The 23,283-nt window shown below is 40.9% G+C and overlaps 1 protein-coding gene across 1 annotated transcript; it reads right to left on the reverse strand.

Moving 5' to 3' along the window:
* Positions 1-1,865: 1,865 nt before the first annotated feature.
* LOC307255867 (vasoactive intestinal polypeptide receptor-like) lies at positions 1,866-21,915 on the reverse strand (the record flags this gene model as incomplete). Its single annotated transcript, XM_080034679.1, has 13 exons — positions 21,781-21,915; positions 20,091-20,184; positions 17,771-17,884; positions 11,873-11,979; positions 11,644-11,741; positions 10,294-10,423; positions 6,767-6,920; positions 5,762-5,822; positions 4,352-4,418; positions 4,171-4,262; positions 3,826-3,955; positions 2,202-2,243; positions 1,866-2,057 (listed from the first exon to the last, which is right to left on the reverse strand). The coding sequence occupies exons 1-13, from the start codon at positions 21,838-21,840 to the stop codon at positions 1,866-1,868; spliced, it is 1,341 nt and encodes a 446-aa protein (XP_079890805.1). The 5' UTR covers positions 21,841-21,915.
* Between the last annotated feature and the right edge of the window lie 1,368 nt (positions 21,916-23,283).

Raw genomic sequence — 23,283 nt, forward strand, 5'->3', positions numbered from 1 at the left:
AAGAATCTATAGCCAAGCTAGGATCTGTGGGAGGCAGTGCTTTGAGTTTAGTTTAATGACAATGCTAACATGCATGTTTTTAGATGGTACAGTATAATGTAAATCATCTTCACCATCTTTATTAAGCATGTTAGAATGCTAATATTTGCAGCTGATGAAATTTTGACCTATTGATTACACTAAATGAAAAAGGTTAAGGCATTACCATAGTATATTCATCATTAAAAACATACATGTCTGGCAATTCCCATGGTACAAAAGGAAAGTCAGGGGATCTCCAATCGTATTAGGATTCATCTATTGGGAACACTCGGAATAAAGATCATATATTTTTTTTTTAAATCATGTCCCAATCCATCTGGTAAACAATGACATATTTCACTTAAGTGGAAAATTTGACCCGCTTGAGGTGCAAGATAAATAGCCAGGGGATCACCAGAGTCATTAAGATTGATCCACTGGGGGCCATGAATGTCTATGCAAAATGTTATAGCAATCCATCTGATAGTTGTTGACATATTTCAGCCATGCTACTATATGGCAACAAAAAAAAGGTATGGCATAATAACAGCGTTATTGAATCTTTAAATATAGAATACAATACAATAGAAAACAACCATCTACTTGTCATCTGTCACTGAAATGAATTTTCCATGCAATCCAGGTAATGGTAGTAAACCACTGCTATTATTCACAATATTGTGTGTGGACTGATAATGGAAAACATCTGGTCCATTAGTTGCAGAAATAGTAAAAAATGGGCGTCTGCTGTGTGACTGTGCACTCATACAAAACTAAAAGCCTTTGTAATCAGAGATACATCGCACAAGCGAGGGCTTTAGTGTCTCCTCTGGAATGTTATGCGGCGGCAATTTAGCAGAGTATATGCCCCATATTAAACTGTCATAGACAGGATAGGGAGATAAAATATGTTAGTTATGCTATAGATTCCTCCTCTGTGGCTACTGTTCATCACAGCCACACAATGTCATTAACATTGTTACTGTTGGTCCCCTAAGCAACAAGGGCCATTAGGATAAGTGCTTGGTGTAAGACACCCTTTTAATAAACATCTTGCTTCTTATAGGATACAGCCATAGACTGTATAAAAGAGGATACAGCTCGACTACAGGCTCTATCCATCTATTGCTTAACATCAGATAGAAAACGCTGGACCAGAGGCTCTGTTTTTTCCTTTAACTCACATAACGGCGGTCAGTTGATGCTGACTCACAATGTGATCTTAACAAAGCTGTGTTGTGTGAACGAAAGTGTTTGCTTATAATAATAATTGATAGGATTTATATAGGGCTTTATTCCCTAAGGACTCAAAGCGCTTACATGGTTCCAGGTTCAATTCGTTCACACACAGTCATACCGGTGGTGGTAAACTACGATAGTAGCCACAGCTGCCCTGGGGCAGACTGACGGTTATATGACGGCTTATGTACCAGTGTGACACTGGAATTTATGTAAATATCAGATCAGTCAGTGTGCTCAGCCTCGGATACAATGAAAGATCCTTACTGATCAAACGGAGAACAGTCCGTGACAACTGCCACATTCTTGTTTGTGATTTATCTATGTTTATGTTAAACATTTTTAAACCCATTCACTAAAACAGATTCTGCATTTCTTTGGTGGTTCCAGATGCCTTTCCAGCATGGCAAAATTAAACGCATAAATCACTTGGCATCTCTGACAGGCAATGGATGACGTTACAATGAAAAAAATATTAGCCTCAGTAGTACTAAAACGACAAATTGATCTTCAGTAACCAGCATCGACTGCTTTGCCACAGTGCATGTGAGCCACACAGTCATTACATAATGATGAAAGCAGAGAGGGGAGTGAGATGAAGAGGTTCAGATGGCAGAGAGGTGCTCCTGACACTCAGATGCCCGGTGGGAGGCAGGGCTGCATTTGGTCAGCATGGTGAACTGGGTGCTGAAGTTGTTGCCGTTGCTGCCTATGGAGGGCTGCTGGTACTTAGTGTCAGCCCCCAGGAACCTCTGCAGCATCCATCTACGCCACTTGCGCTTAATCTCTGCCTGTACCTGAAGGGGAGAGGAGGAGGCGGACAAACAGGATGGAGAGGGGGTGTTAAGAGGGTAGGACAAACATGAGATGGGCTTTAGCGACCTAACAGGAAAGTAAACATCTTAAAGAGCTGTTTTTTTTGTTTGTTTGCGTTTACTTACTTCTCCGTTCAGAAAGCAGTACAAAACTGCCACCACAAATCCCTGAAAAAGAGAAAAGCAGATAAAATAGGAAATCTTGTTGAAAAGACCAGTATGTGATAGTGCAGCTGGGGAAACACTCAAGATATTTTGGTATGAATTACGACGGTAAGATTATGACCTACTTCAGTACTCAGACAGGAGGTACATCATTGAGATTTCTGGGAAAACTTCCCAGGAGATAGCATTCTGAGCTAAAATGGTACTAAAATATTAGAACTTACCATGGATCTCATCATTGCACTTGGTTCACAGCATGCACATTCAAAGTAATACTCGTTAACCCATTGATGACGGCTGCTGCGCGATGCCACATTGCCTCTCCTGCCTGATGCTGCATCGTGCAGCATTGTTACTTTATCTAATTTTCATGGCATGCGCAGCATATAATGCACTGTCATTGGTTCAAATACACATGAGGTGGGTTTTGTTGATTTTTTAAGACCACGTGACCACCCAAAAGTTGTGTGGTTTGCCGAAAATCACATCAATCAAAAAAAAATAAATAAATAAATAAAACAAAATAATAAAAAAAAATAAGCCGGCTGTGTCAGCAATAGTGTATTACAGAACAGTTAGTGCCGTTTGGTGCGCAGAATCAAGGTCCACTATAGGCTACTGACGAAAATCACACTAAATATTTTATATTATTTATTCTTTTTTTTCTCCCCCATCTAATTTTGACGATTTTTTGAAAAATTTGTTGGTGTGTAAGCGCTAAGGGAGCATGTTTAAATAAAACCTGTGAACCTTAACTTTTAAATGTATTTTATTTCATGTTTCTATGTGCTACACAGGCTTAGATATTAAGGTTTTGGTAGACTTGACAATTCGTACTTTTTTTTTCAGAAAACCCTCAGGCATTAAGGACATGCATCCTAGATTGCCATAGTCATCAATGGGTTAAATCAGTGGCATCTTTTATCAAGTATGCAAAATGAAACAAACTGTCTTCAAGCAGCCAAGTTGAGCTCATGTGACGTTACTGAATCGAGTGGCTTTCACTTCCTCTTTCTATCTTGTGCCATATTTGTGGCAAAAATGTTTCCCTAAATACCAGATGGAAAACTGGTAGATGTCAAGAGATGGATTGGGTGGATCCCTTAAAGGTCACCTAAAATGCAAAATGCGCTTTTTCATGGTTTTTCTTATGCTTATGCTTATGATGTCATAAGGGGAGAAGCTATGCCCCCCTATTACCAACCTCACTAAGCATTACCTCCACCTGTAATAAGCACACACCCAGATATACCCTTGAATTTAACTGGAAGTTAGATACAAAACCGGCAGTTAGCAGTTTCAGGGCCAATCAAAGGAAACTGGGTTTTTTTGGAAGGCAGGGCTTAAAGAGACAGTTTCTAAAACAGAGCGTTTCAGACAGAGGCTGAATAGACGAGATTTATAAATGGCACTGTGAGAAATATAAAGGTTTTTTTGGACACTACAACATGAAAACAGTTTCTAGTAGAAACCTATTACAATTTTGAACCTGAAAATTGGCATTATATGTAACCTTTAATTAACCAGGAAGTAGTGCTGCTTCTGTGGGACATTTGAAAAGTTGTATACAGTTATGAAATATTACCTGAAATGACCCCAGAATAAGATCAAACACCATCCTCACTTGCGGGTGGATGTGTTCAGGGATGAACGCAAAAATGATGTAGTTAATGCCAAAGAGAGGTATCAACAGCAGAGTGGATTTAGCCAGTCTCCTAAAACAGTAGAAAAATTGAAAAATTACAAGAAAGGCTTGTGTTACTGCATGTTAAAACCTACACAAGTAAAGACTGTCACTATGCAAGAGGTATGATTGCTCACCACCAACAACGTAATGGCAAAATAAATAATTTAATCAATTTCACCTGATAAGAAATGCTTGTAACCTATACAATGATAGAGGTGTTGATAACCTGCACTGAAAACCTACGAGTACTGATTGGATTCCTTTCTTCCGATATCGGGGCAATTCATCTTCTGTCGCAAAATCCGTATTATACAGATGAAGAGGAAAAAGTTCACCTGCCAGGAGATTAAAAGACTGGTAAATGTGATAGCATTATGCCCAGCTGTACAGGAAATGTTACATAGGAAAGGGCGCCGTGACTCACAAGAATGGTGACTAAAATAGGTGTTTTGATGATCCACCACGGATTGTCATCGATTGTGTCCCAGCAACTGTCAGAGGAGATACGAGAGTATGGTACAGCCAAATTCTCCCAAAATAAAGAAAATGTGTAAAGACTGGAGAAACCATTGAAGTGTGCAACAAACACAGTAACCAAGGACGTTATGTGAAGATGGGGGTAAGAGTTAGTTAACCAAAGAGGAATTACAATATCAACAAGCAAAATGTTAATTAAACTTCATCCGATCTGAGATTTAGATAAAAAAATTATCTTTCTCACAGTAGGGGAGAACGGGGTAAGTAGGCACACTTTTTACTCTAGTGAGAATTGCTCATCACCAAAACATCTGTCAATAGTCATTCCTACATTAAATTGAAGCTTAAGGTGTTGGCTAGAAATGTGTGTCTCTCTTTTTTTCCAACTTATTGTAATGAAGAAGTAATTTACCATCAAAGACACTCTGACACATTGTGACAACCAACCCCATCAAGGGGTCGGTTGTCACACACTATGGGGTTGTTTGTCACAATGTTATCTTAATGGGAAAAATCTTAAAAAGAAGGCAAGGAGGCAGAACCAAATTTGAATGTTTAATTGCATTATCAAGTTGACAAATAGGCCTACATAACGTTCTGTAGCCCTGGCAGCTGGTCTAGTTTGGGATGCACTGGGTTGTTTTGATTTTGTTGCCCTTTTTTCTTTTGCTTGCTAGCTGCCTTTTCCTGCTCTATTCTTTCCTTCTCTGGGGTGTCAGTGAGGATACAGCTCGACAATTTCTTTCGTTATTGGGTTCCTTTTCTGGCTGCAGCCTTGAGATAACATGTGACAACCAACCCCCCAAAAAATTTGACGACCAACCCCAACTTGAATTTCTTGCTAGCATCAAGGCCAACAACCATCTGACAACTAATTAGCTTGCTAACCACAATCTAAACTATAATTTACCCTTCACACTTTCTGAGGGTAACAAGTGTTTTGTTATAAACCCATTGTGTAAAAGCCTAGAAGAAAAATACTGAGAAGCAAAATATTTTGAATTTGACATGAAAAACACAAAACATCCTCTCACCTGAAATGCAGCAGTCTAACTCCAAGGAAGTCTATGTATGTGACCTCTGATCCCAATTCTGGACCTTTTTTATATCAACATTTCAGAGCTGGCGCGCTCTGGTGGCGAGATATAACGAATGTGACATCCAACCCATGTGACAAATTACCCCGTTCTCCCCTATTGTAGCATGACATGCTTAGCTCTGGTCGAATGTAATAACTTTGCAAGTGACAGAGTAATAGTTAACCATTGACCACCACTTACACCATTAAATCAACACACAAACCCAGATGTTATTGTTTTGAGGGAGTAGAAGTGTTTGTGCGTCTGCTCAAACTCACCCAGAATGATTTAAATAAACCTTTGTTATCACCCACGATGAAATAAAGATGGCTGGAGCTCCTGCAAACAAGACAAATGAACAGAATGTGTTGTCAATTATTTTAAGATTAGAATAATCTTTATGTCACAGAAACTATTCATTTTGTCTAATGTTTCAAACAAGCACAATGGTGACTCAACACCACCAAATATGAGGTGTGTGAGCTCTGAGCGTGTGTACACTGTTAATCTTTTGGATAATTTTTTATAGCTAAAGTAATATTGCATTTTGGATATGCTTATCATTTTAAACTGGACTCATATACTCTGTGCCAATATTGGCTCATCCTGGGTATCTCCAGGAAAGTCACCGGCTTGTTTCCATTTTCCTGCCGTCAGACACAACATTTCAGGCCTATTTATACTGTAGAGTAACTTTATTCGGAGTGATGCAGAACATCAGAAATGTGGGGAATGGTTGTTGCATATACATTTCAAAGTCAAGTCCCATTGGAATGTAAGGACCCAAAGGCAAAAAGGCACTTTAAGGCTCTCTAAGGCTCTCAGCCATCTTGATGATTATATGTATTTTTATAAGAGCTTGTCAAAAGAGCAATCTAATTGCCAACATTTGTCTATCTATTAAAAGATCTCTTACGTCCAGAATGAATACATTTTATTCAAATCATACTTCTTGCATACATTTGTTAAATGAGCTAAGAGCAAATCAGGACTATAAGAATGAATAACAACAGCAAGAGCGGAGTGGCAGCTGCCTGCCTGCCGCTGCTAATCTAGAATTTTCATAAAAACTAATTCATATGCAGATGTAAAAGGCACAGCATTATGCATAAATCGTACTTAAGTTTTAATTCACATAAGACCATGTGTGTTGTGGCTGTCCTAGTAAAGACAAGCTGGTGTCTGGATGCCACTTCAGACAAATCCAATCTCCTTCAAATGAGCTTGGGCGAGCAACCTGTATTCATCAACAGATGGTAAAGACTCTGGAAGCTGGAACGTACCCCAACCAATGAAGATGTACCACCAGAGGAACTTCCTCTCAGAGAAGAAGGAGACGGCTAACAGGGTGTGGAGATACAGGCCCTCCACCAGCAGCCAGAAGTAGCTTGCCATGATACCGTACTGGAAGAAGACCACCGCGGCCTTGCAGCCCACCTGCAGGACAAACCAGTAGTGGCTCATTGCATTGCCAGTGATTATAGTCATATGCAGTTCCATTACTATTCAAATGATGAAGATACATCTTGTTGCCAGGGAGCAAGGCTAAGCAAAGAATGTGTTTAGTAAATTGCTCTAAAATTAGCATTGATGTCTCATAAGAAAGCAATCTGTTAGATGTGACAAGTCACTAATCAAAAGAAGACATTCATCACAATCAATATGAGCACAAAATAATTAGATGAAATTCCACAGGGAATACCCTATGGTTGTGCTGATTATACTAATTATGACTGCAAGACTGATTCACTCAGCAACCCAAAGTGCATTTAAGATTCACAATAAAGCTCACGATTAGGCAAGCCTGGCACCGCCCGCCTACCTACTTCCGCTCAATTTTCATTTCGTTCAGTAGTCAGTCTGGGTCCGTGGTATATTCGCGGGTTTTTCTCAGTTAGATTTTTTGGCTGTCCAATCAGCGAACAGAGGGAGTAGCTGAGAACAATGACGTTGTGTTTCATTTGTAGTCAGAAGCCGGCGCATGACATACGTCACGACCAAACGGTGTGCGATTGGTTGGCAGATCCACAGTGGCACTGGGCAGATCCAATAGTTTTAAACTTCAACAGACACCCGCCTTGAAGTGAGTCTACAGCCCCTTTTACACAGAGATTGCGGCATATTGACGGAACGAAAGAGCGGCAATTTGCCGGCATGTTGGCGCATCAGTAGCCCCTTTTACACAGCGTTCCGGAATGAAAGAGGTGCTTGTAAGCAGCGTCAGGTGTGACGTAAACATTTAGCGCCGCGCCGGTCAGCTGCTTTACAACAACAACACTGGCCGATGAATTGAGAGCAGAAGTGCTGGAGCTTGCAGTAAGAGAGGGCCGTATTTTACTGTCCCCGTGATGTGCCGATTGATCTCACTACGCGCTGAGTCCAACATCTCTGGGACAGTTAACCAAACTGACAAAATCACTCCGCTCACTGCGTCACCTGTGTGTGTGTGTGTGTGTGTGTGTGTGTGTGTGTGTGTGTGTGTGTGTGTGTGTGTGTGTGTGTGTGTGTGTGTGTGTGTGTGTGTGTGTTTGTGTGACAGGTTGGCTGTGAGCGAGTCTCTTCGAGGGCAGCGCTCTGCCATTCAGACATACACATACACTTACACACAGTGTGTGAAGTCACGTTACTGTAGACAGAAATATAGTGTGGATATACGCTCAGACTTGGGATAATATTAGCGGCGGCGATCCGGTCGCAGCCTAGCTTAGCCTATCCTAGCTTTCCCAATTCATTGTACAACTTCCCCCGGGCAGAAATACACTCATAAACTCTGCAAAATGAAGCGTAGGGGTTTGGATTGAGCAGCGGACTTTATGACCAGCTAGATTATACGCAGTTCAGATCAGGCCGCCATGGTTAATGTTAAACACATGTCCTTCAACTGCTAACATGGTCGCATGTTTAGAACGTAGGCTATGGAACGTCAAACAACAAACTGGCTGCATTTATACAGAGAGGCGGAACAGATTGTGTCTGCAATTTTACTACCCCCCGAGGTAGTAAAATTCCCGGAACAATCTGTTGCGCCTCTCGGCCCCCGTTCTGCAACGGTCGCATTTATACAGCAGGGCGGAGGGCTGAAATTCCGGCATATTCCCGGCTTTCACTGGCTGTGTAAAAGGGGCTTACGTTTGTCGTTTGAGGGATTCCAGACCTTCTGTACAAATGAAATTAAGTACTATGGTCTGGTAGGACCAGTCTACAGTTAGGCGGGGGTAACAGCAAAGTATGACAATTCCTCAGCTCAAATCTAGTCTATGCAACTTTTACTGAACAATGGCTTATGACACTGAGGCCACAAGTGACAATCATGGGGTAGGCTAAGGGTAAACTGTTAGATGCAGTATAACAGAAGTAACACAAGGAGTGTCAGCGAATCAAAATATCTAGATTCATTTAGCTAACATTAGCTAGTATTAGAACACATTAGCTACTGGCTACTGGCACAATTGAAGGAGAAAGTATGACTTTAAGTCAAACCCACCAAATCCTGGATATTTCATTAAATATTTCCTTTGAGTTAAAGTGCCCATTCATTTCAAACTCCATAGTATTTTCCATCGTTTCAAAAGTTTAACCAAATATTCTAAGATTAATTAAATGATACTACAGAAGTTGCTATTAGAAACCAAGACCTCTGTGACCTTAACTACATTACTTAACAACAAAAAGGCAACATATTAACCACCAAGAAACCACTTCCATATTGATGATGCAAAACGTGTTCTTCTTATGCAATGATTTAACTTTTTGGTTGCAATCCCCAGTAGCCTACATAAAAATGGCCCCAATGTTTGTCACTCAGGTTCTATCAAATTGTATCCATTAAAGGTTGCTGACAAATGAAAAACCAAAAATGCAAAGATATGCTGTTGTTTTTAAACAAATGACCATACATGTCTGCGCAAAATGAAAGGATACACAGCATAGGGTTTTGATCCTTGGCCTGAGTTTGGAAGTCTGGAGTTCCCCTTTATTAGGCCTATGTTGCTTTTTTTTTTTTTTTTTTTTTTTTACAGACGAGAAACCGTTGAGAGGGTTAGCAGCTGTGTTTGGACCAGCACAATGTGAGTACCCAAAAGTGGAACTATCTAAACTGAGCCATTAACAGTCCGCACTTAGAGATAGTAAAGTAGGTGATTTACAATCTCCTGATCTAATCCCCTCTTGTAATAAAGCAGCGCATTCAGCTGGAGCGACATCTGAGAAATGGGCAATGACGTTGGTGATGTGTTCGATTAAATAAAACTAAAAAGGCCCAATAATACCACATGTGAATCCAATCAGTAACTTTATCTCCAGTCCTTTTCTTAACTGAGCACTTTTAGCGATTTGATATTGTCGCTGTGGTCATGTTGTCGAGACCCTGTCATTAAAACTAGATCTCAAAACTATGAATGTGATTCATTTTCAAAGCTATCCATAGTTCAAACTTAACGTTCAGCAAACAGGAGCTGTCACGACATCCTGTTGGAGAGATGAATGAGGGAACGTCGTCTCAGGAGTGGATGGGACTTGGCAAACACTGCTACACCCAGGAACACTTGAGCGCCCACATGTTAAGCAAACTCCCAGACAAAGCATTAAAGTCGGTAAAGCCTGAGTGAGTAATTAAATGGATGCGGTTTGTCTGTGCTAAGGACAGGAACTAAAAGCCTCCTGCTGCTCATACATCAGAGGGACAAGGTTAACTTAATCCATGATGCGGGGCTTTTGATCACGCAGGGAAGAAAATCAATAAAATGTACGGCTCTGCTTAATAAATTGGACATGTTGGCGAGCGAGCAGGGGGTGCGTTTTGCGTACTCACAGATGAATGGCAATTCTCTGTCTCGCCGACATCATACAGCACCACGTCCTTGATGAAAACAGCCACAGCTTTCAGCATGAACGACACAAACAGGTGCATGTGGATGTAGTTTCTCGTGCAGTGCAGCTTCCTGTGAAAAAAAAAATGATGATTTCAGTCAACGCTCATAATTCTCTTAATGAATTCTTTCTGATAAAGATCTCCAATTAACTTTGCACATGACCTTTCCCCCAAAAAAGTATCTAATAGATTATAAATATCAAAAAATATTCATCAGAAACAATAATGACTTGATTTTATAGGAGGAAAACATTCACAGACATAATGGGTATTTTATCTGAGGAGAGTACTGTACATAGCTCATTCCTAAAGATGTCTTATGTGCTGTACTTTGTTAACAAAATATCAGGCTACGGATAAACCCTGCAATTTTCAAGAAAAGCTATCTGTATTTCATACTTTATATGGATATGGGTGTAGATTCCCAGGAAAACATACTTATCAGACAGAAACAAATGAAGGGAACCTCGTCTTAACATTCAGCACAGAGGTAAACAAGAACAAATCAGCGGTTCAACGTGGAGAAAAATGTCACTAATGTAAATTCTCTCTCCTGGGTGTTCTCAAACAAATGCCTTCCCAGTGAGCTTATGATAGGGGGTGAATTGTGTAAACCAATCGGGCGATTCCGATTCCTCCCAGCAGGAAAGGGTGCGATGACACACAGCATCAACCAGCTGCCTGAACATGGCGTGTGCAGCCCAAACGTAAACAGCATGAACCGTTCACATCCTGTGTCTCTGCTCCACAGTCCAAAACATTGGCTTTTCATAAGCCCGAGGAGTAAACGCATGCCTCGCTGTTTAGCCCATGACACACAAACGCTCCAAATGCAAACACACCCCACTGAACAGACTGCGCTGTTTACAATATTACAAGCTGCACGCACCACCAGCCACTAAAACTTCTTCTAATGAGCATTGTTATGACACACACACACGTGCGCACACACACGTGCGCACACACACACACACACACACACACACACACACACACACACACAGCAACCCCCACAACTGAAGGTCAGGACAGAACATGCTGTGGACAACAGTCCATCTTAAGTGGTTTGATTTTATGGTTGCTTGCAGTCAAGCGCTTAGTACGAGATAATGTCCAATTTGACATTTCACATGAATGTGTGAAAAACACTGTAAACCCTCTATAAAAAGCAGGACGTACAGTGTAAGAGGAGAGAGTGAAAGGGTTTAATCGCTCTAAACGATAATAAAAGGTGTTTCATTGTCTTTAAGCAGGGGCATTAAGTAGCATTTTGATGATGGCTCTCCTTACCGAAAGAGACACAGTATGATGATGGCGATCGTCAGAGAAATGAGCGACACGCTGTGGCCAATGGTGTAACCCACTTTGATAGCGTAGAAAAATTCTCCCTGGAAAAACACATTCAGTTAACACTCACTTGACTACAGTTCACCAGGTAATTGACAAAAAAAAGAAGCCTCAGCTGCAGTAGCAACGTATAGGGTTGCAGGAGTTTCGAAAGCCTGGTTGCCATACTGACTGTATTATCATCCACGCTGATGTTGGGATTGTATCCACAGTCCATTATGTAGGAGTCTATGCTGATTGGGGTCCAACCCTCCGCAGTGCAGGTCTTTGACAGGTTCCCTAATGAGAAGAGGAGCAGAGGGAATATTAAATGTTACTCTTGAAAGAATATGTAATATATGTAATATAGGGTATGTGTGAATTTTATTCAAAGTTATTTCAAAGTGGGAGTGGCTGAGGGGGTTTGATCCACAAGGCAAAACCTCTCCTACGTTTCCTTACATTTAATTAAGTCACAAGATGTATACATCCTCACAAATACTAAAAGGAAATGTAAGGAATCACTGTAGGGGATCAGGCGTCCCACTGGCTCAGAGATGTCGGGGCTGTTCCCATGTGGATATGCCTCCATCTATTTCTTAATTACTACTCGCAGGCCACACACACACACAGACACACAGGCACACACAAACATGCGCGCACACATGCACACACACGCAAACACATACACCGGGAGGCCAGCAGTTGAGCAGAGAGATATATTTAATCTGGCCTGCATGTGGGGGCAGAAGTGAAAGGTCCAAGTGCATCAGACTGACCGTGAGAGGAGAGGGCACTTTAATCCAAGAGGTTAGAGGAGCAGAGCGGAAGTCTGAATAGTTAAGCGCAGTAGAGAGATTAGTGTGCAGTGTAGTACAATGGACTTGAACTCAGCAGAAAAGACCAGAGCTCTGTATAACTTTGTAGAGTTCAGTACACAACAGTAGAGATCAGTTGACAAGAGCTCCGATGAGTTCAACAGAGAATAGTGCAGTAGACTAGACCGCAGTTAAGATTATTTTATGAAAAAGAAAAAAATATTTCTGTATGTATTATTTAGTTATTATATTACATATTTAAGCTAGTTTTTATGTTAGAATAGATAGATATCAAACCTTTATTGTCATTAAATAATGTACAAGATTTAAATGAGCTTATCCTTAAGGTGCCTAAAAAAAGAACAGACATCCACAAACAACAGTCAACATACAGTACATTCACACCAATACATTATCTGCTAAAATTGTGCCAGTGTATGTCCATATAAATATATGTAAAATACTGTATATTGCACTGTTAAATTCATTATTGCACAAGGTAGTTGGAAGGGGGGGTGGTGTGTGTGTGTGTGTGTGTGTGTGTGTGTGTGTGTGTGTGTGTGTGTGTGTGTGTGTGTGTGTGTGTGTGTGTGTGTGTGTGTGTGTGTGTGTGTGCGTGTGTGTCATGGGGTCAAATGTGAGGCAGTGCATATTTGAGTTCAGAGTTGTTATAGTGTATATGTGTGCACATGTGAATCACTAAACCAGCTTGAATATATTTTGTGGTAGCCTTAAGATTAGTGAACTTCTTTGTGCCTTGTGCCTATTTCCTGGTTATTTCCAATACAAAAGCTAAAACGCCTTAAAAATAATCTTAAGAAAAGATTGAAAATTGAAGGAATTAAATGGACTAAATTGTGCATAACTTACAATAATAAAAAAGCCTGTCATATGAAAAAGGATTTAACCATTCGATGATATAACTTCCTTAACAAGTTCAGATTTTCTTTAGATAGTTTGTATTCCTCCCAAAACAGGAAGGAAATGCATCAATGTGCAGATAAAGATTAATCATTCATTCGACTGAAACCTGTTTTTTTACGACACTCTTAAGGCCAACTAATCCTGTGACCAGCAGTTGAGAAGCACACATTGACAGCTCCTGGATTTTGCTCAGTCCCTCATTGTGTAATATTTATTTGTAGCATTTCCTCATCTCCTTTCATGTCAATAAAGAAAGGGAAACTGCGTGTGTTGTGGGAGAATTAATCCGTGCATGCGCTGAATACTGCCGTAGATATCTAAACGACATTCCTCAAATGTCCCAATCGTAACACTCCACAGCCACTATCGAATCACTATCGGAGTAGTTGGCAAATGACCAACAATCCAAAGTCTTAGAATGTGTTTGGCATTCAAATATGGTGGGCTCACAAATACCTGAGTGGCGTATTGGGGAGAAGACGGAGGCTTAGCTTCCTCAAACAACATGACGAGACACAAAGGCCATGATAAGCCCGTGCTGTTTTAGCCCATGCCACCACTGGATCTGGCTTCTTTGAGGGATTGCCAGAAGAATGCTTTCATCATCCCCCAAAACATCAGTGAAAGGATTTTCAAAGAGTCATGCACAACGTGGACAGCTCAAAATAGTTGATCAGCCCGTCATTGTTTTGATATCCAGGTTTTTTTTTTCTTAATTCTTTTTTGAATCTTTTGTGTACATGTTTAGTCCAAGGATTCATCCTTCCTAATTATACCTTGGTGGAAGATTCAAATTAGCATGCAATGATTAGCTCACCTAATCCGAATAATGTGGTATGCGGGTAATAGCATTGACAGACAGGCTCTCTGAGCTTGCAGGGAGAGTGAGTCGCCATGTTATTGAAAAAGATGAATGACTGTGTGTGTGTGTTTGACCTACTAGGTAAAGAGTTCATGAGAATGACTAAATTTATGACTTGGCCCTGAATCTCTGTGGCGCCCTTGTTTCGTAATGCTTGTTTTTGTGTGTTTGAGAGGCTTACAGAATGAAGGGCGTGAGATGTGTCAATAACTGAAGTCTTTCACAACTTGGCTGACAGTGGGCTTGTTTAAAAAATGTATATACATTTATTTGGGCAACTGGAGTACATTCACACAAAGGGCGACTTCTTGAAAAGCCATATTAATTTGACCTATTGGGGTTCTGCTTTTCAAAATAAATTGAATCAATAGAAAATTTAACAGTGGGCAAGCTATACTATACATATAGCTATACATACAAGGCTTTTTTTATTAGCTCCCATTAAGAGATACAAGGTCCCTACATTCCTATATTTAAATGCCCTGCAGCCCATGCTGTTTATCATCCCTTAATTAAGTCCTTCTTACATAACCTGAGGGCAGAGAAGATTTACTAGAGGAGACCTGCGCCGATTTGTTGATTTACTGCATAACTAATATCATGCACATCAGTGCAGCACAGTTCCCTTTTGACCCCTTCTCTTTCTCTTAAGGCCCCTTTGCCTCATCCCGGTCCCTGCCCAGTGGAGGCTTGTTGATCTTGTGAACCTCTGACATGTCTGTGAAATATACTTCTTCTGCCTTCAACCCTGCTAATCTGGCTATACTTCATCATTCCACTCTCTCCCTAAAGCGCTCTCCTTTCTCAGGTCACATTATCCCTCATCTGGGTCACATCACAGCTTCCCAGAAAAACCCTCTTCCTTGCGCACATGCTGATGATAAATCCTCAGTTTGAGTCCCTATCATGTTGTAAATATCATGGGGAAGATAGCTGGCTAGGTTACAGTACATGGGGGACGAACCCACTCACCATGTCTGCAGAGGCACTCAGGTGTGTGAAAGCAATGCAGTCACCCACAGCTCATGTACAGCAAAGATGGAACATCTATATGGGTTGTACTGTATTAGTTTAGTTGTTTTTGTGCAGCGAGAACGTCTTTGATCTTGAACGAGTCATATACACAACCAAAGACAGGTGCAATCTGATACGCTTTACGAGTTTTCATTAGCGGACCAGGTGAAATGTTATATAGAAGAGGTATGTGCATCTTCATACACCAGAGCTCCATTCAGAGAATCTAGCCACTTTTAAACGAGACATTTGACATATCGGCATGTCTGTTGAAGCCAAAGTGTCTGTTGAAGCCAATGTGTTGCATATTTATGCATCCAGCTAACAAAAGCAACATTAAACCATTGATGACGGCTGCTGCGCGATGCCACATTGGCTCTCCTGCCTGATGCTGCGTCGCGCAGCATTATTACTTTATCTAATTTTCATGGCATTCCCAGCATATAATGCATTGGTTCAAATACACATGAGGTGGGTTTTGTTGATTTTTTTAAGACCACGTGACCACCCAAAAGTTGTGTGGTTTGCCGAAAATCATGTCAATCAAAAAAATAAAAAATAAAACAAAATAATAAAAAAAATACGCCAGCTATGTCGGCGACAGAACAGTTAGTGGCGTTTGGTGCGCAGAATCAAGGTCTACTATAGACTACTGACGAAAATCACACAACACATTGCATCTATTTATTAACAATATTTAATATTTTTCTAATTCATCTAATTTTGACGATTTTTAGAAATATTTGTTGGTTTGTAAGTGCTAAGGGAGCATGTTTAAATAAAACCTGTGAACCTTAACTTTTAAATGTATTTTATTTCATGTTTCTATGTGCTACACAGGCTTAGATATTAAGGTTTTGGTAGACTTGACAATTCGTACTATTTTTTCAGAAAACCCTCAGGCATTAAGGACATGCATCCTAGATTGCCATAGTCATCAATGGGTTAAACCATTTTTAGAAGGTGTGAACATGTGGGGGGTAAAACTAAAATGTTAAAAAAGGTTCTGCAGAGATTATTACCTCTAATGCATAATTCTCGGTTGGTTTGTGACTACAACGGACACATGGCATCTGATTCATTATTATTATTAACTTAAAAAATATATGCCAGGGCTTTTGGGAGCTTACATTCCAATAGGGAAACATTTCTCAAGGCTCTAAGTTGAAATCAAAGTCGCTCTGCCAGCTGTATACAAATTAACAACAACTCCATCAACGCAGTGTGGTAATTAATCACTAGATATAAGGGAAACTCAGAGGGGAATACTCTTAAAAACTACAGTACAAACACATTGCATTAAGACACACTTTCTCTTGAACGTACATTCTCAGGAGAATGGCTTCACATACACATAATTAATATACTGCCAGGCATTTCGCAGATTAAAGCAAGCTAGTAAACAGAATGTGTATTTGGTAGGTGGATAGTGTTGAGATGAGAAGTTCTATCTCTGTGGCTCAGATACGCCATGTGTTTTGAGATATTGTTTGACATGGAAAGATAGAAACAACAGAATGATGTCATGAGTGAAAGCCGGTGGGATGCTCAGTGAACTTAGTTCCTATTTCTGGTCTCAAATGAGGAGAGTGATGATACTGACAAGGACTCAACAGCAGGGAATGTTTGGAACAATGACAAGAAAGGGGAATTTAAGGGAGCGTCAAGATGAGCAGCATCTCTGGTACACTTTGAAATATCCTTCCCCCCATAGACAGGCATCTTTACGTTCAGTTCCAAGTCAATCTCTGACTCAAAGATATGTATCTCAAGACTGTGGTAATAAGGTATAAATACTGTGTATCCTAATAATGAGTCATATTTGTTGGGCTTTCTTAATATGCTTACACCTGTGTACAGAACTAATCTATAAAAAATACTTTTCCGATTTCAAAGATGAAACATTTACATTGTTATGTTTCAAGGACATGTACGTTTGGCATGGCAAGTGTTATCATTATGTACGATAGAGACAGCAGCCTTAACCATTATGGATACATTTAAGCAATTATTCAGCCTTTTCCAGTATGATGACAGACAGACACAGACAAAGACAAAGACACACACAAACACAGACACAGACACACCCACATACACACACACACACACACACACACACACACACACACACACACACACACACACACACACACACACACACACACACACACACACACACACATGTGACTTGGCCCTGACGCAGGTTTATATATCAATACTTATGAAGACACTTGCACATTGTCTTAATTTATTCCCCCTTACTGTACCTTAACTTTAACCATCATAACTAAATGCCTAACTCGACCCTTTCACTAACATTAAACTGATTCTTACCTGAACCAGAGTCCTCAAACAGCACTTTGAAGGACTGACTAAAATAAGGACAGGCCAAAATGTCCTAATTTGGCAAAACTGGCCTCACTCACTGTGAGAAAGACACATATACAACCTATTTTTTAAACTTTGTTCTTACGTGTAGGGACGTCCCCGGAGAAATAAAATAGATATTTGGGGCAAGGGATGGTGACCACCTCTCCAACATCGGCACCGGGCCAGCAGGTGATCTTGTCCCACGTCCCACTGCAACCTGACCGTGAGAGACGGGGGAGAGGCCAAAAACTGTCACACATAAAGACACCATCATGTACCAAGCTAACAGCACAGCACAAAGAACACACAACAATACAGAACTGTCATTTTTGAAACTGTTAATGTCTAAAGCTGTGAGAGATGACTCAAGTCCATGCAGTGACAAATGGGAAGGCGCTTTACAGGTGGAGATAGAGCACTGGAGTTCCCATGGCAGCCAAACCGTGGGGACTCAAGTCAGCTGTCGTTACATCCCTGGGTCCAACAGCAGATGACCTGAGGTAACACGCCCCCACACCCATGAATAATGAAACAGCTGCCCTTCCTTCGCTACACATTGTCATTTGAATTTACCAGAGAATCAAGTCAAAGCACACCCACCTGTTTGCCACTTCATCAATGTGACAAAACTGTTTAGAAGGTGATATTTGCATCATTGCCCTAAGGATTTGGAAGCACAAACCTTTTAACGCATTCCAAAGGAAGCAAAGTGGGTTCTTACTTCAAAAGATAATGAGTGTTTAATGACTTTCTCATTGTTTGGTAAGAAATAAAGTCTTGTGGCACCTTGCAATTTAGTTCTATGAGGTTTACGCTTACGCACAGAGGTAACAGAGGCTCAATGAGGCATCATTATCATCCGTATTATGTTTATGTGCTACGTGCTGTGAGTATGCAGCAGCCCACTTAGCAACAAGCAATTCTAGCTTCATCAACAATAAATTAAACAACAATCATTTACAATAATTTAATCAAGTTTAAAGAAAATTGTGAGGTAGAATTGGATCAACTAGTAAGTTGACTTTAAAATTCAACTAAAGGCTCATGTGACAAGGGAGCTAACATCAGGTGGAAAAGATTGTTCAACGATGGTAGGTATAATGTCAAGCAGGAGTAGAGTTTGGAACAGCTTATGCTGGGCTTACACTAGAGGACTTTTAAAAGACTTTGAAAAGATTGAAGACTGAAACCCTCTTACATCTAAAGACAATCAACTCACACCTGAAGACAACTAGTCAGTAGTTTTCAGTCACAGAGTGAGATTTTGAAAAGACAGGGGGTCTCATATTGCAAGACTACAACTAGATTCCTTATGAGATTTATATTATTTCCGCAAACGCGATTGTGATTATTTAATTAAAAACAAGTTAATTCAATATTCCGAGCGGGGGACTTCCTTTAGTTATTTGACCAGCTTTATTTGCTGATCTTGTCCCCCAATAACTTTATCTCCTAACCCTGTAGGCTATTTGACGATAGAGTGTTCAGGTTGCGCGGCTGTCAGCCTGGTTCTCCACCGGAAGCCGGAAATGATGGGACGGCTCTCTAGACCATAAACATAGATAGAAATACGTATTTATATTTATGGACCATAAAGAGCTCCATTTTTAGCAGAGAGTGTCGAGCATGGTGTCGAGCAGTCAACAAGGGTTGATGCATGTGAGTACTCGCTGAACGAAACAAACAAACAAACACATTAAAACGATGGCTAACTGTTGTTAGCTGTTTGTGCTACCCGCCTCACTTCCGGGCTTCACTGATTCGCTAGCCCTCCACAAATCAAATTGCTCCAACTGAAAGACTGCCCGCCGCCCAAAAGAAGCCCGACGACATCTACGACGACCGATTTCACACACCAAACAGATTCGTGTCCCCGCCCCCTCCCGACTCTAAGACGGCGATTATCGGGCCGGTGTGTCCTGGCCTTAAGCCCAGCATTAGTTGTCTTTAGAGCTCATTGTGAAACTCAGAATTTAAAGGTGGAATCAGCAATTCTGGTAAAGGATTGTTGTTGAAATCTGTGAATATCTCCTCACGATCTGCTACCTGTCCATGATGTGGGTGCACTTAAAAAAATGTGGTGTTAATACACAGCCTAGGCTGTGTAAACAGGTATGTAAACAAATGATATGTAAACAAAGGGGGCCCACCGTGGCTAGCAACATGCCTGTTTACAGAGCCTATGGGCTGTGTATTTACATTGTCATTTTCTTCCATGACACACACAGTACAGACAGGTAGCAGATCTTGAAGAGATATGCATTGATTTTGACAACAATCATTCTCCAGAATCGCTAACTCCACCTTTAAGTGTGGATTAAGCAAATTAGGATGAATGAAACAGAGAAAGTGCTGAACACACACACACACACACACACACACACACACACACACACACACACAAACAGAGGTGAACCACGCACCTGTCGTTCTGTTCTCCATGCGATCATAACACATGTCCCTCTCCCTGTCGATTTCCGTCATCATGTCACACATCTGATTCTGCCCCGAGAGCACCTGTGAAAAGAGAGATTATTCACACATTTCCCCATTTGTTTAAAGTGTTAGTCACTGATCATTTGTTTTATCAGTGGAGCGTAGAAGACTGAAAGAGTTCGACAGCTTGGGCTCACTCAACAGGTCGCGAGGCAAACATATCTATTGTCCCCCCCCCCCCTGAAGTCTCCCACAGATGAGCCTGTTCCTGGGCTATACCATTAATCTCCCAACCCACAAAAATCAATCTTTTTGATTTATGACATCCATCCATCGCAATCCTCAGATTTACATTTTGCATGTCATGTTTGTGTTTTTAGGCTGTGGAGTAAACTCTTCAGCCAAGACTTGGTTCTCTACGGAGCTGAAGAATGTGGGTTTACTTCCAGAGGATGTGTGGACAATCTGCAGGACCAGAAGATTTATTGCCGTTACTTAGGTGGATGAGTATTCTCTCCTTGGGCATTAATCAGAAGGTCTGAGTCGTATGTGCCTATTGTTAGCATCAAAATGAGCACATATAGGTCTACCACCCACACAAGGTGACTCTCCCCCATTTAGGTGATGATTTATCTGGCTCCTTCGGGCCACGCAGCACGTCCTTTGTCACTCCACCCGCACTATGACTGTGGAGAAGATGTTGTCAGTGATGGATCAGCGTCGCCTTAAGCAGTGTGAGCCGGAGTACCAGGAGAAAGACCCCTCTGTAGTCCATCATCGTGATCTTGAATATGAAGATCATCACTTTTAAATTCCTTGCCAGCAGCGACAAAACTATTTTTATTTTTTTGTGGCTTCATTTTCAACATCAAGGTACCAGTTCAACCTGTAACTGCGTACAATATGTGAATAAGCCAGTATGCTTTTCTAAACAGAATTCCAGCATGAATCATACGTGCCTTTCTAGAGGAGACAGTTGTGGATAAGGATGCTGGAGACTGCACAGCGCACAGGGACAAGACAAAAGAGCTATTGGCATGGTGTCGTCTTGGGAGAAACAGCCACCTTGTGAATTCAAATGGTGGTTCACCTTTACCTTAGTCATGAAGAGATCAGATAGGACATAAAGACATGGTTGTCACTGAAAGACTGTCTGGCCCACTGCTTTGTTTTGATGGCAAATGCCATTTAATCAAACTGCAGGTTTTGCCCCTGCGACCTGTGGAATTGAGGATATTGACACACAAAGCACCAGCTGAGCCAGGAGTGAGGAGGCTGCAATTATGATGATGAAGAAGAGGACAGCCTTGTTTTAAATGAAAGAAAAAGAAAATCTATAAGCTGAAGTTGAAACATGTGTCCTAAAATATCTTAATTTAAAAGGGCCTAAAAAAACGAAATCCAAACATTTCTTCGGTCAAACTAAATTACAAACAAATGCACTCCACACCGAGTCCATGCCCACCCGCACACGTTGACCGCACGTTAGTGTTGGTGCGCCCTGCATCCAGCACGAGAGCACCATGTGTGCGCATACACTTCCATGAAAGATGTAGCCTACGTGGTCACTGTTGCAAAAATGAGGCGGGCAACTGACGCATGCTTGAAAACAATCTTGAAAAGTTTTTTCTTTTCGTTTTATATAAAATGTCACAAGTGTTTAAATATGCTACTCACGGGCTCCAGCAACATGCAGGAGAGCAGGATGAAAATGCTCATTGAAACTTCCACCAACATATCTCTTTTGGGGTAGTTGATCCGTTAAAAGAAAAATGACAGGTTGTAGCTGGAAGTAGAAGGGTTGATATTTTGCTGTTAATCCACCTTAGGTTCGCGGTCCCCCTCACTAACTCCGTGCGTCCTTACGCTCTGAATGGAGTTAACAGCCCCGTTTCTGAATTCCTCCCTCCTTCTCCTTCTCCTTCTCCTCCTCCCACTCGGATTTTTATCTTGAACAACCAACTAGTAACCAATGAACGATTGTATGTGAACGTCATTAGGGCGTACACGCGCAGATAGAAAGAAGGAACCGCTGTGTCCGAATGTTCAAGTGCAGCCACGGCCGAGCCTTTTGTTTCATTTTGTAAAGCCTGTTTGTGATAAGCAAAAATGTTATCTGTAGGCCTACTGTAACTAAAGTATATTGTTATCACTCGTATATTTATTTTGTAACTATGGATACAGTCATGTGTATCATCACTAGGCCTACAGCTTGTTGCATTCCTATTTCCTACTATTAATAGGACATAACTGCAAACCCGGGGCACAAACTGGTGAACTCATCCAATAATTCACAGCATTAAAATCCAAATAGGCTACATGAAACACATTAGTGTAGCAGCGACATTGTTTTCTCCCATCATCTCACAGCCCATCAGGGTCATTATGGGACGCATTGTGGGGGGCCTGACCACTAGGTTGGGAGCCACTTGAATTAACTACCTTACTGTATGTAAAGGTGTTTCAAACAACTAATATGCACTTCTAATAATGTTATGTTTCAGAATACATCATTTGACTAACACTATGATTCTGACATAGCCGTTGTGGCTAGCCAGTTGAGCTTCTATTCTTCTGTTTATAAGCAGAACATGCTCGGGTATACGCAAAAACGTCACATCCCTTTGGATTTTCGAGAGAAAATACGACATGACTTGAAAAAAAAAAGTTTTTTTCAGTCTACTTTAAGAATGTTATCCACATTGCGACACATTTTCTTTTTAAGCAATTGATGAGAGAAAACAGTGGAGCCCTGAACCCTGAACGTGACTGCTTTCCTTATGTTGATCTGTCATGTGTTTCCTCCTGTTTAATGTCCTGTTTTGTGAAGGGTCTTTATTCTAGTTTCCTGATAGAATCAACTTATTGAGTAAACCCCTGTATAAATATTCTGGCTGGCAAACTGAATGTTGTCAGTCTCTTGAACCAACTTTAGGTGAAGGAGCAGACCCTGCTCGGCCGAACAGTATGTTTTTGACTCTGTTTGTTTTATCCTTTTTATTAAAATACTTAAAACTCAGTTGAGTTTTGGTTCTTTTTCTTACAAGTTGTGGATATATCACATTTCCATAACATAAAGGATCTAAGTGTGTCCTCTGCTAGAGCTGTAAACCAAACAACCTAGAATAATGAACAACCACAGCAAAGTGAGGACAGGTGACAAACTGAGGGAAATATCTG

The sequence above is a fragment of the Ammodytes marinus genome (assembly GCF_949987685.1).
Source record: "Ammodytes marinus genome assembly, chromosome: 9".
Taxonomy (NCBI): Eukaryota; Metazoa; Chordata; class Actinopteri; order Uranoscopiformes; family Ammodytidae; genus Ammodytes; species Ammodytes marinus.